The sequence below is a fragment of the Ursus maritimus genome, unplaced genomic scaffold (genome assembly GCF_017311325.1).
Source record: "Ursus maritimus isolate PB19 unplaced genomic scaffold, ASM1731132v1 scaffold_33, whole genome shotgun sequence".
Taxonomy (NCBI): Eukaryota; Metazoa; Chordata; class Mammalia; order Carnivora; family Ursidae; genus Ursus; species Ursus maritimus.
The window spans coordinates 10,944,006-10,957,222 of NW_024425897.1; the positions used below are offsets into that span (position 1 = coordinate 10,944,006).

Below are 13,217 nucleotides of genomic sequence, written 5' to 3' on the forward strand. Positions count from 1 at the left end.
GACAAGATTGTTAAACAAAAACATGGAGGAGGTGGAGGAGTAAGCCTGAGCTGGCTTAGGGTTCCAGGGCAGCTAAGCTGTTTCCACAGCACTGGGAGCCTGCTGTTTGTTTTCCCCTTGGGAAGAGCTGCTGAGTCTATGAAATGTCCCTTCCTGAGCAGATCCATTGATGTGGAAACAGTTTGAGGACTGGAAAGAATCTTTAAAAAGGCACTTAGTCCAATTCCACCTTTGATGATTGCATTTTCTCCAAGACATGAGAGGAGCTTTTTCCCCCTGGAGTTTCTTTTTTTTAAGCTACCCCCTCGAGCAAGGCCAGCCTTGTCACAGTGCTATCTATCATCTTCACAGCAACCCTACTCAGTAGCTCTAACATTATGTAACATCCCCATTTCCTGCAGAGGCACGAGGTTAAGGGATTTACCCAAGGTCACACAACTAGGAAGTGGTTGAGCTACAGGCCTGGGTGCCTTACACAGCACCCCATGGCCCTCCCCTCATCTCACCTGCCTCCAACTCACCCCCCCCCTTTTTTTTTTTTCCTAGACCAGCATTCTCAAAACTGGAGGACTCCTTTGAGGCTCTCTCCCTGTACCTGGGGGAGCTGGGCATCCCGCTGCCTGCAGAGCTGGAAGAGCTGGACCACACTGTGAGCATGCAGTACGGCCTGACCCGGGACTCACCCCCCTAGCCCTGGCCCAGCCCCCTGCAGGGGGGCGTTCTGCATCCACCGTTGCCCCCTCTGCGCCCCATCCCTGCTGTGGGCAGGGCCGTCCGGGCTTCCTGTGGATTGGCAGCTTGTTTAGAAACACGATAAGCCATCCCTACTACCTCCCCAGGAGGCGAGCGGGCGCAGCACCAGGGAAACACATCAAGGTTTGGGGGCCTGGTTACTGTCTGTAGATCCAACACTCGCCTGAAAGCTGTGAAGAAAGGAAAAAAAAAAAAAAAAAAAAAAAGCCTGGCCCATGGGCCAGGAGGAATCTGTTACTCATGACCACTTGGAACCTCTCTGGCATTGGGATTCCAGGAGGCTCTTGCTTACACTAATCAGCATGACCTGGGCCTGCTGGGCAGGATTCCAGGGTGAACCTGCCTGTGGGCTCTGAAGTCTCTAGTCCAGCTGGGTACAAGAGGACTTCAAGTGGGAGTGTGGATGAGAAAGACCGGTGGCCAGGTGGCTATCCAAGGACGTGAAATGACAGTGGTGCTACCCCCCCCCNCCCCCCCCCCCCCCCCACTCTGTGTCCCACCCTCTGGGACAGGGGTTGAGGGAGTAGGTTTTGAAGAGTCCCTTAGTTTGTGGTGGAACTGGCCAGGAGTCAGGAAGGGCTAGTTTGCTCATCTCCCAGGCCTAGGGGCCACATCAGTGTGCGGGGGAGCTTCCACCTCATGTTCTCAAACTGTACTGCTAGAGGCTCACTGAGAGCTCCTGGGCCTTGTTACCTGCAACAGGCACTCACCCACAAATGCAACAAGAGGCTGGGGCCTGGAAAGAAAGGGGCCCTGCCCTCTAGAAAGCCCGTATCCTGGCTGCTGTCATTCATACCCTGGTGGACACCTCAGTCAGAAGCCCAAGTCATTTAGCTTAGTGCTAGATGGGTTCTGGAGGATTGTGTGGCTTGCCAGGCCCAGGTTATGAGCCAGGGGAGTGGGAATCTCAGCTGTCTCTTGGTCCTTCCCTGTGGCAGCCAGTGCTCACCCTTCAGCATGCCTGGTCCAGGCAGCAGCTTGGGCAGGAAGAAGTGGTGTCAGAATGCTGGAGCTGGGATGCTGGGGGAGACTGCATCCTGAGTTGGGCTTTCTGGCTTCTACCTCCCTTGTTGGTTGGCCCAGCTCACTAGCTCCTAGTAGCTCCTAGCTGCAGCTTCCCGACACAGCTATGGGCACTGAAAAGCCCTGGAGGCACCCTCCACATTGGCTCCCAGAACTCCAGGGACCCTTCAACACGACAAAATTTGTCTCTTATGTGTCTGTGAGCTTGCACCGTATTTAACAAATTGGGAATGGGTTTGGTATATTACTGCAATGTGTGGTGGTTGTGTTTTTTGGGAGGGTGGGGGGAGACAGTGGGGGGCAGGGAGTGATCCAGGAGAGTGGTTGATGTTAATACTATTTTGTTGCTATATCTGTTTGGTGATATGTGAAATACTGTACATAGACCTGATTAACTGTGGGATTAGATGTCCTCTCTGAACAGAGTTCACCTGCTATATAGACCATACTTACGTGTGGAGTGTGCCAGCTTGCTGTAGAGTTGAGCCCTGGCTCTGAGCAAACCTAAGTCAGAATTTTGTGGCTGGTTGTGCCTCAGCTGTCCCCAGCAAGCATGGGAGTGGTGGGCCCATGGTGGGCCGTTGAGCAGACCAAATAAATTAAGCAGTTAACATAAGTGGTGTTACTGAGAATGAAAAATTGACTTGGGGCCTGACTCAGCAGGAGGATACACACTAGGGTGGGGGGCTCTGCTGGCCACTTCCAGGCCCCTGCTCCATGACTCCCCACAGCAGGGGACTTCTCATGCCTGCCCCCCCAACTTTAATTCCCTCTTTATAGACACCAATCTGCTCCAGGGAACAAGCACATCCCACCTGGGGCTACCCAGTCCTTGAAGCCATCTCACTCTGACCTGTGTGCCCAGTCCTTCCTTTGGGGCCATACACTTCCAGCCTCTGATGCACATACATTCCTGTAAGCCTGGATATCCTTCCTGCAGGCCTGGGTGCCACCTCCATAAAGGGAAGAAATGAATGCAAGTCACCTCCACCCCTTGTGTTTTCCTTCAAGTGCTTGAGAGAAGACTAGCCTTGCTTCTGCACATGGGAGATGTGAATGGAGCATATTGGTCAAGATGATATCTGGCTAGTGGGATCCTGGGCACAGTATAAATCCATATACCTGAAGTTGATTTCTCCCAAACCTTGGGGAGTTCAATTTAAGGACAGAATCTGGTTCCTGACAAAACTGATAATCTAGGGTAGCACTTGTTTATAGAACTATAGAGCAATGTCTAGGCATGGGGCAGAGATCACCTAGAGGCAGAGAACCTGTTGCTGAAATCTCATGCTGAAAGTCAACAACTTCCTGTTGGTAGCTTCTGGAGTCCTAGGAGTCACCCACAGGGGCCTTCCTCTACCTAGAGCTACTCCCTATAGCCCATGGACCCAGCCCCCCTTTGGCTGCTGCACCACCACCACCCACCACTTCTGTCTCCAGCCCCTGCCAAGGGCTGCCTTGATGTTCATTTTAACTACCTCCACCTTGGGAAGAATACTGAGCAGGGAGATTTGCAGTGACCAAACCACCTGTGGGGAAGCCAGCATACCCATCTTTCCTACAGCTTCAACCTGAATGAGTTACCCACCACTCTGTTGTTGCCACCCCCCAGTTACAGGGCCAGGGTTAATGACAGAAAGCCAGCGCTTGCCACACAGGTGTGGACAAGGTAACCAAAAACTAACCAACAAGGGAGGAGTGTCCTGGCACCCCATAAAAACTTGGCAATACAGAGTTGTTTTGTTTTGTTTTTAATTTATATAAGTCAAATGCAGAGCAACTTCCTGCACTTTAATATGCAGGTATCAGAATGAGGTATATAAAACATGTACACAGAGAAATGCTTTTATAGAAAAGTAGAAACCAGTAATATACTGTTCTTTTCTTCAGCATCACTAACACCAAGGAACCCATGAGGCCTAGGTCCCCTCAGCAAACCACTCCCAGGAATAGTCTGCTGAAGAGAATGGGCCCTACTGACCCCCCTTCTCCATATGGGGCAGTGGAAGGGCTTTGGGAAGGAAGCTCTGGATAGGGAGCACTGCTAAGGCCTCCAAGTGTGCCATCAGGGCTTGGAGGCCCTGCTGAGCCACTGGCTCAGTGCAGCACAGTGCTGTGGAGAAATGTTACTCTCCTGGCCACGCCAGTAGCTTGCTCTACGACCTTGGGCATTACTTTCCCCCTGTGGGCCCCTGTGTTCAAAAGGCTGGAGGAACCCTAAGGTCCCTGCCAATGGTTCTGTTTTACAAGTTAGGGGCTGTGACCCTAACCCTACTACCCCACAGGAATGCACTGGCCTGGAGGCGACCTGCAAACTTAAGCCCTGAAGCACTTTATTACCTTGCCTCTGAGCTTAGTTTCTGAGTTAACCTCTCAGAAGCAGCTTACAAGGCCCCACAGTGTAATTCCTGTAGGTTAGCTGGCTGTTGTCTTACCCCTGAAAAACGAAAAGAGGTCATCGTCTACCCTGAACAGAGGCTGTCTAGGGTACCCCAGGTCCTGTGGCCTAAAGCAGCCACGGATCCTTCTCTACCCTCTTCCCAAGTGGAATGTTCAGTGCGATTCTTCCCTTCCTTTCCTTTTGAAACAGGAAGAGTCCCTGGGCCCAGGCCTGGCCCATGGTTATCAAGGCACATCACCACCAGCAAGCCGGAGCACCCCCAGGAGCCCCCAGCCTAGACCCCATTCTCAACCCACAGTTTTGACTTTTGTATGGATTCATTTCTGGTTCTCAGAGGTCAGTAGGGAGTTCCATCCCAACTATTTTAAAAACTAAATATATTTTTTTAAATACTGCCTCTTGACCCGCTTGACCTGAACTATGGATAACAGTATGCGCCACTCAAGCCCACAGAGAAAAAACAGAAGGGCGGAGACTGAGGCCATCTTAGATAATAAAGCACAGAGGAGCCCGGGGGAGCTCCTTATTGGTCCCTGGTTCAGTTCCGGGGCACAGACAATGTTTGGAAGCCCTTGTCAGCAGCACTGCTTTGGGGGCTGCCGCTGTCTCCGTCCACAGGCAAAATCCTGCTCTAAGGAATGGAGGAGGAGCATTGGTAGGACCCTACCCAGCCTCGCCCTCAGCACACCACCTGCTTCTGTTTTAGAATTCACCAAAAAAAAAAAAAAAAGTCAAGGGAGGGTTTTAACCACAACAAAAAGTGTAGATCCTCCCAAGTGTAGGAGGGTAGGCTGTTCTGCACCAGTGTCTGCATGGGCTCCTGCCCATTACTGGCAGCTCAGGCCCCAGGAGTGCCTGCCTGACCCATGAGGGGGGCACTGCCCTCCTGAAGGTCCACTGGAGTCTGGTTGGTGTGGACCACAATAGTCTTCTCATCCACGATCTCACAGGTAGGGTTGGTGAAAGCAGATAAGGGTAGGGTTATTCGCTGCATCTCCCTCTCACATACTTGCTGGTCATGCTGCTCTTTCAGGTCCTTCCCCCTGGCAGGAAAAGAAGGAAGCATTCAGGCTGTGCCTCCTGCATGGCTTTGCTCATTAAATAGCATTGCTGCACCCAGGCAGGGGCGCAGGCTAAGCGTGGTCAGAGTGAATCAGTGGCTGATGTATGAGATTTCCATTCTGCCAGAATGCCTTAACAAGAAGCTCCTACATCTCTGGTCTCTGCTTCCTCGTCTGTAAAACCGGTGTATACCAGCATGAACCTCACACAGCTGCAACAGGCTCAGTGAAGACAGTGTAGAGGGGAGAGACTCTAAAAGCAAGATATGGTTTTGTTCTTTCAGCCAAGGGCTCCAAGAGACCCAGAGAACCATCTCAGTCCTAACCAAAAGTTGTGCAGAAAACTGACCAATTCTAAGACAGCTGTCTTATTCTAAAGTCCTTGGAAGGTGTGAGCACTAGCTGGAAACAAGGACTGTTCCCAGCCCATCCAGGGGGCAAAAGGGACTAAGGGCTGTTCAGGTCAATGGGAAACAATGAGCCAGTGACCATCAGATCCCTCCATGTTTGCACACCTTTGAATTCTCATGGTGCTCAGTGACCCAATCAGGACATGGTGTTGCCCTGTTTTACTCAAATGGAGTGTTCACTCCATGCTAAGAACTTTCGTACATTATCTCACTCCATTCTTGGCTGAACCCTAGGAATTCATTTTACAGATGAAGAAATAGCTCAGAGAAGTGAATGAATTCTCCAGTAACATAATGGGCTCAAACCCAAGTCTGTTGGACTCCAGCTGATACTCAGAGAAGTTCTGACCTGATCAGGGTCATCCCAAAGAAATGGTGGCACAGGGACTCAAAGCCAGTCTTCTGGCTGCACATGTCAGGCCCCTTCCCACTGACCTGGACCATGCCCATTGCAGGCCAAAGGGTTTGGTGAGTGCCTAGCACACTGCACAGAACCAACACCCAGGACCCAAATCGGCATACTCTGAAGTCACAACTAGACACAGGGGCTCAACTGTCAGAGGAAATCTTCCCAGAAGGAGCCCACCCCAAAGAGAACTTGAAACAGGCAGCTGATCGATGACTTGGTGAAACAACACCTGCCTACTTCAGACCTCAGGGAAATAGCTGAAATCAGATGGATTATACCTCTATCATTTGAGGTACAATGGCAAGTTTCCAGAGACTGAAGGATATTGAGAAAACAGCAGGGCCTAGAGGGGGCGGAGTCTGCACAGGTACCTCAGAACTAGCTTTAAAGCAACCAGTTCTAGTGAATTCTAGTACCAGCTTAGCCTTGGCTGAGTGACACCTGGCAAAACACAGCCTTGCTGAGCCTTGGTTTCCTCATCTGTGAAATGGGGATAACATGTGCCTCAAAATAAGATAATGAATGTGAATGCATTTTGAAAACAGCGGAACTGCTATAAAACTCACAGAGAAGGTTATTATGATTTGCCCTGAATATGACTTGACTCACCAAGCAATGTTATCTTAATCTGGTTTCCCAAGGAAACTACTGACCAGCCAAGGCAGTTATTGTTTATGTGACCTCAGCAGCTCCCCTTCTTTCTGGACCTTAATTTTATCATTTGTAAAACAAGGACTTGGGCTTGATAACCTCCAGGGCCCCTGACATGCTGTGAGATTCCTCACATGAGATGTGCTCTGATTCCCTATTTTTCATTGTAAGGTCACAGAAGGCAAATTTGTGAGCTCATCTCCCTGAGTCACCCTGGGTGACTGAGTTTCTGCATGTGCAAGCCTGAGACGCTTGCCCCATACTTATCATTAACCTCTGTACTGGATACTACCAACTCCTGCAGCAGAATAACTCCCAGAGCACCCCAAAAGGAAATGGAGGGACATGGGAAGATGGTTGTCTGGCCCAAGTATATCCCCACTCGGCCTAAGATTCACTTTGCCCTTGGGCACTGCTCATCAGTTACAGCTGTCACCACAGAAGGAAACACCTCCTCCCATAATAAAACAAAAAGCCAGATTCTTCAAGGTTGCCCATGTAAGGAAAAACTTGGAAGGTCTGGATTTAATTTTATTAAGGGAGCCCCAAGCCAGCAGAAGGCCAAAAGGTAATTAACAAAAGAGGTGGAGTATGCAAGTGTCCTTTGCCAAGGCCTGAATTTCAAAATCTAAGGGGCTGGAGGAAGACGGAAAGTGAGAACTCACACATCCTGAGTACCTACCAAGGTGCCAGGAAATGACCTTCCCATTATCCAGGATGAAAAGAGCCACCTATGCACCTACTGGATGCCACACACTTTATATATCTACCACTTCTGCACCAACTTTGCAAGATAATATTATCCACATTTTATAGATGAAGAAACTGAGGCTTTGGAGTTGTCCTGCTTTCCTCAGCTACCTTCTTTACCAAGCATCTGGCTGTGGCCAGCTGTTGATAATGGTCAAGCTGCATCATAAACAAGTCTTTAGGGGGAAAAAAATCAATTCATATTAATGGAGCAGAACAAGACTGGAAGAACAGCCAAGGGTAAAGGAAGGAGGTGCTGGGATTCATCTGAATTACAGTCTCATCCATTTAGAAGCCTCAAAGCACACCCAACCCTACAGGCCTCCTGTTAATGGTGCCTAGGAGTGCTGGAGATGCAGAGGCTGTCCCCAGCTCCAAGATCTGAGAGGCCACCAAGCCTGCTGCATTGACCATCAGGCAGCTCAGCCCCTTCCTACTGCCTTTGGGTGGGTGGGTGGGGGGTGGCCAGGCTGTTGTCTGGCAGCCAAGAAAGAACAAAAGGCTTATTCACTGACTCAGCTCCTCTCCTAAGAGGGTGGAGTAGCGTTGACTTACAGTTTTTTCCCTTGCCTTTTTATCAGAAAATAAACGCTCCCTCCGGATAGCACAGACACTGCGCTTGGGGCAGGGACAGGGAGCTGCAGACTGGCTGGCTGAACCCGGTAGCCTAGACAACCATGACAAAGACCCGACAGGCTGAGCCCTCACCCACCCCCACCTGCGGCCCTTACTCCCCTGAGAGGAAGCCTGGTTCCTGCTTGCCCTTCCCAGCCAGGGGAAAGCTCCATCCCATTAGCCTCATGGTCCTTTACAGAGTTCAAGGGTTACAGTAATTTTATCCATGACTGCTCCAGAGCCATGATTGGGAGCTGGGCTGGCCAGAGTCAGCAGGTGTGAATGGAGCTGCTGCCTGCCTCTGACATGCTCTTTGCGGTGATGGAAACACCCCAGACTTCCTTCAGGCAACACAGGTTTCTTCCCATTATTCTTTCACTATTTTCCAGTTGGAAGTAGTGCTGTGCCATACTGCTGCTCAGGAAAAGTTCCTCAAGGCAGCTAAGGCTATGAACACAAACCCTATGCCCAGCTACACTGTCTAATTTCATCCTCACAACAAACCTATATGGTATCTATTAGGATCCCTGTTTCAGAGATGGGAAGGCAGATGCAGAGAGGTTAAACCATTTATTTAAGCAAATAGCAGAGCTGGGATTTGAACCCAGTACCATCTACAGCCACCAGCAAAGTAATATTGCCTTTTTAGGAAACATGTGAAGAGAGGATCATCACATCTAACCTCCTGCCTTTACACTTTTTACAGATGAGGAAACTCTGAGGAAACCAGAGAAGGTAAATTACTTGTCCAGTGTTGCACCCAGAATTGGCAGCAGCTCCAACACTACATCCTGGTTCTTTTGACTTCTAGACCCAGCTATTTTATTTTCAAAGTTTCCATTTTTCCTACTGTCCTTTGCAATTCAAAGCAAATTTGCATGATGCTGCTGAGCCTCGCTGGGCTTTTGGGATATACGGATAATCCCTGGACACATCTTACTGGCTATGTAGCTTAGACATGGCACTTAACTCTTTTAAGTCTCAGCAGCTTACTGTAAAATGGTGTAAAAAGTGAACCTTGTAAGTGTGGTCATGAGGCTTGGGCCAGATCATCAGGGAAGAGCATTCAGTAAGGCCCTATTTATTTAAAAAGCATGCAATAAATATTGGCTGCTATTATGATTATCTAACCTGATTGGTGTTCTACCGCTTATATTTAATACTTATGATAATCTTGGGTGGTGGTTATGGGTATATGGAGGAGGATATATCCCCATACAATAGTCAAGAAACCAAAGTGCAGAGAAATGGCAGAACCTACACTCAAAAGCTCTTTCCAGGACACACAGTTCTCTGACTTCGGAGAGAGATGGGAGCTGAGAGCTTGCCTCTAGCCCACATGCGGTTTCCTGTTATAATCTGTTCTCAGAGCACTTTTGCTGAGGAAAGGGGTGGTCCAGTGGTTAGTGACAGGGAGTCTGGTGACTTGGTGCTTTGCCTTGAGTTTACAGGACAATAAATTCTAGGCCTCGGGACAGTCCTATGACAGCCTAGAGAAGCAAATTTAGAAGAAAAAAAGGCCTGGATTCCTTATTGGGCATGAGAACTGAACTCAGAATTAGGAACATTTAGTCAGTTCAAGCACCTGGAGGCCTGGAAACTGTCACAAGATTGGAGAAGAGCCAATTGCTATCCAGTGGCTGAGGAAGGCGGAAATATTTCAAGGGCTCAACTCAGCCAACAGGTTTGGGTCTGATTATGAACTGTAGGCCAGGGCTACCACATCATTTCCTCTACCTTGCTGAAATGAACAAGTCAGTGTCCCTGGACCTGCCATGTTAACCATCCCACTGGGGGCAACAGCCTCGGAATGGAAATCAGGAGACCCTCTTAGGTCAATACTTGGCTCTCTCTGAACCTCTGCTTCCTGAATTATAGAAAATCAGAGAAGGAACAAGGGCTCAGAGAGTGCTAGTACAGGACTCATATTTTACAGAAAAGAAAAAACAGCTATCATTTACTGACCACTTACTATGTGCTACACACTGAGCTAAGCTCTGCAGTAGGGAACAGAAGCAACTTGCCCAAAATCACACAGGTACTTACTTTGTGGCAACATTTAAGACTTGGCTCCACCAAATGCTACGTGTGTGACCTCGAGCAAGGTACATATCCTCTCTTGTCTGTTTCCTAACATGTAAACGGGATGATAACAGCATTTACCTCACAAGGGTGATTATAAGAACTGAGTTAGAGCATGCAAATTGCTTGAAGCAGGGTGTGGCATATGGTAAATGTTCACTTTTGCTCTTGTTCTTATTATTATTCTTAGCCAACACTTCCCCTTTTTCATGTGTAAAGTGAGGAGGCTGACTACACCGTCTCTAAGGACACCCTAGGTTTATTTAATGCTGGGTGACCCACCGGGGCTGTGAGCTCAGACACAGCCCTTGCCACTGGAAAATGCAGGCCGCCATGTCACTTTCCTTTCGGAAAGCCTTCTCAGACCATAGAAGAGAAATATCACAAGCACCCAGGGCTAGAAGTCAAATCCCCTGATGTTGCCCAGAATGGCAAATAATTTTCCCAGAACTAGACAATGCAATAAAAATGAATGCAACTCTGGCATCATGCACCCATCGTGGGCTTTGAGAGCCTTTTCCATATGATATTTCAGGAGGCCTCTCAAAATGAGCATTCCTCCTCCTGTTGTCCCAGCCAGAGGTCAGGTCCCCGAGTTTCCTAGGAACCTCTTCGGATTTCTCATATGTGGTGATGAGTAGCAAACAGGTTCTATGTCCTCCAACTCACTTTTTCCTCCTGTTCTGAAGGAGATCCCACTGCTTATGGCCCCAGGGAATTCAAGCCCCAACTGCAAAAGGAGTGGCTAGGAACCTTTTCTGGTAGGATTTTATTTTTATGTATTTTATAAAAGGGGGAGGCACGGAGGGAGAGAAAGAATCTTAAACAGGCTCCATGCCCAGTGCGGCAGAGCCCAATGTGGGGCTCAATCTCACAACCCTGAGATCATGATCAAGTTGAAATCAAGTTGGATGCTTAACCGACTGAGCCACCAGGTGCCCCTCTAGTAGAATTTTATCACTCACAGAAAGAATTCAGTCTCTGGGACCCTGCAATGAGTGTCCAGCCTGATTTCTGCAGTACCACTCACTTCCATACCGGGCATGTTGGATTAGACAGCAGAGAATCTGGTATCAAAAGAGCTGGGTTTGAATCTAGGTTCTGCCACTCCCAGGCACTATGACCTTGGGCAAGTCACTTCACCTCTCTGATGAAAGCTTCCTCACCTGTAAAGTGGGAAACAAGAACTCCTACCTCACAAGGCTTTTGGGTGAGGAGTAAAGACCCTAAAGGAAAAGGTTTGTCCAAGGTCACCTGGTAAAGATGAGAACCAACTCTGTACATCTTAAGCTAATTTTCCTCTTTCAATACTTGACTTCCTTTTGGGGTACGTATGCCACAAAGAAGTCAGATTTGACTTTATGTACCTTCTTCCCCTCCTCTCAGCCCAGAAGAGAAGCTACTGACCTCTTGTAGGTATAGCCCAAGACGATGCCAGCTCCAATGGCGATGATGATCACCATCATGGTAATGCCCAGCACATACCCTGCCAAGGACAGGACACAACGTCCCATTAGCCTCACCCCAGACGATCAGAAAATACTTCTTGGTGACTTGCATAAGGACGGGTTGGGGCAATCATACCCAGAGTTCCCAGGTCCTTTTTCTCCTTGGAGTTCATCCGCACCCGCTGGCTGATCCCAATCACTGGCTGCACGGCTGCTGCCTCACTCCGGGCGGGCAGGGCGTTGGCAGGAGCAAACACCTGCACCTCATCTCCACTTGGCACTTCAGACGCCTCCTCAGTTTCCTCTGTGGAGGCTGGAGGGGACAGGGAAGTGGTCTCTGGAGGTGAAGTGTAAAATATGTCTCATTAGAGTAGCCTGAGTCAATTCCACAGCTGAAACTGGCCTGGAGTGTTGGGGGAGGTAAGGGGAAAGGAGTTCACCCTAGCATGCACATACACACTGAAATCAATCCTTGCCCCAGGGGCAAGACCAGGTCTAAGGGGGCCACACTACAATTGTGACAAGGCAAATGTGAGAGGAAGGACATAAGAAAGAGCCTCTCCTGCCTCCCATGTCTTTTTTCTGTCCAAATCCTTGCCAGCTTCCAAGGCCCGGCTCAGTTGCCCTCTTCTCCAAGGGGTCCTCCTCTGCGCTAGGAAACAATCCATGAATCCACAGTTTGCCAATCCCTATGTTATACGCGTTACACATCCCATTTAATCTCTGAGAACGGTCTCACTGCCTCGGGAGCAACTAGCCTTCACTCTGGAGTCCAAAAAACTTAGATTCAAATTTGAACCCTGCCATTGCCTTCAACATGTCGCTGAACTTCTCTGAGGCTGAGATCCCCCAAACAGCTTCCTTCCAGGGGCGCTGTGAGTAGAGTACTTAACACACAGACGCTCCACAACCACACTAGACGCTGAGGGACTCGCTTAGGGCGTGGGGCCGGAACTCAAGCCCCGTGAGCTCCAGGAGGCTGCGCACCAGACCCAGAGTGCGCGGCCAAGAGGTGGGGCCTCGCCTCCCACGGTTGTTTACAAGGCGCTCGCGGAGGATGAGCTCACTCCGAGAGGCGGCAGCGGCCAATGGGCTTTGGGCCCTGAGGCCTGGAGACAGCCCTGGCCAATCGGACGGCGCGGGGCGGGGCGGGGCCGGCCGGCGACGCGCGGTCGCACGTGCGCGGCGGGTGTAACCGCCGCTCCCAGGCCGCCCTGGGCGTGGGGGTTTGGGGGGTCCTCAGGACCTCGGAGTCCGGTCGGGTACCTGGGCAGCGCAGGTCCTCGCAAGGCCGCTTCTCAGGATCGCCAGCCTCGCTGCTGACGTAGCACCAGGGCCCGCGTGGGTCCTGGTCCGGGTTCCGGCAGTAGCTATGGTTGCCGGCCTCTAAGAGGGGAGAGAAGGCGCCATGGGACGGGGCCAGGACCCAGGCCGCGGCCGTCGCCCGCCCCTCGCCCGCCGCCCGGGGCGTACACTTACTCGACTCGAGGGCAGACGCCAGGCCACTCTGCGCCTCCAGCCAGTTGAGGCAGCGCAGGCCCGGTGCTGGGGAGGGCTGGTCCGCCCGGTACAGGTGGCCGTTGTCCCAGAAGCAGCCTGTGAGGAAGAGGAGCC

General features: G+C 50.4%; 2 protein-coding genes across 7 annotated transcripts in view; one reads left to right on the forward strand and one right to left on the reverse strand.

Annotated features, from left to right (window-relative positions):
* LIMK2 (LIM domain kinase 2) overlaps positions 1-985 on the forward strand; it is a 53,869-nt gene extending 52,884 nt beyond the window's left edge. For both annotated transcript variants that reach the window (XM_040619754.1, XM_008710591.2), the window contains one exon: positions 547-985. In XM_040619754.1, coding sequence (XP_040475688.1) covers positions 547-691 — 145 coding nt within the window. In that variant the 3' untranslated portion in view covers positions 692-985. The remainder of the gene's footprint in view (positions 1-546) is intronic.
* PIK3IP1 (phosphoinositide-3-kinase interacting protein 1) overlaps positions 1-13,217 on the reverse strand; it is a 49,379-nt gene that overhangs the window by 34,956 nt on the left and 1,206 nt on the right. The window contains exons 2-6 of one of the 5 annotated variants that reach the window (XM_040619756.1): positions 13,083-13,199; positions 12,870-12,989; positions 11,740-11,940; positions 11,563-11,641; positions 3,512-5,220 (exon numbers count right to left, since the gene is read on the reverse strand). In XM_040619756.1, coding sequence (XP_040475690.1) covers positions 5,016-5,220; positions 11,563-11,641; positions 11,740-11,940; positions 12,870-12,989; positions 13,083-13,199 — 722 coding nt within the window. In that variant the 3' untranslated portion in view covers positions 3,512-5,015. Of the gene's footprint in view, positions 1-3,511; positions 5,221-10,055; positions 10,204-11,562; positions 11,642-11,739; positions 11,941-12,869; positions 12,990-13,082; positions 13,200-13,217 lie in introns of those variants that run through there. The other 4 variants (XM_040619758.1, XM_040619757.1, XM_040619755.1 and 1 more) reach the window with 4 other exon arrangements.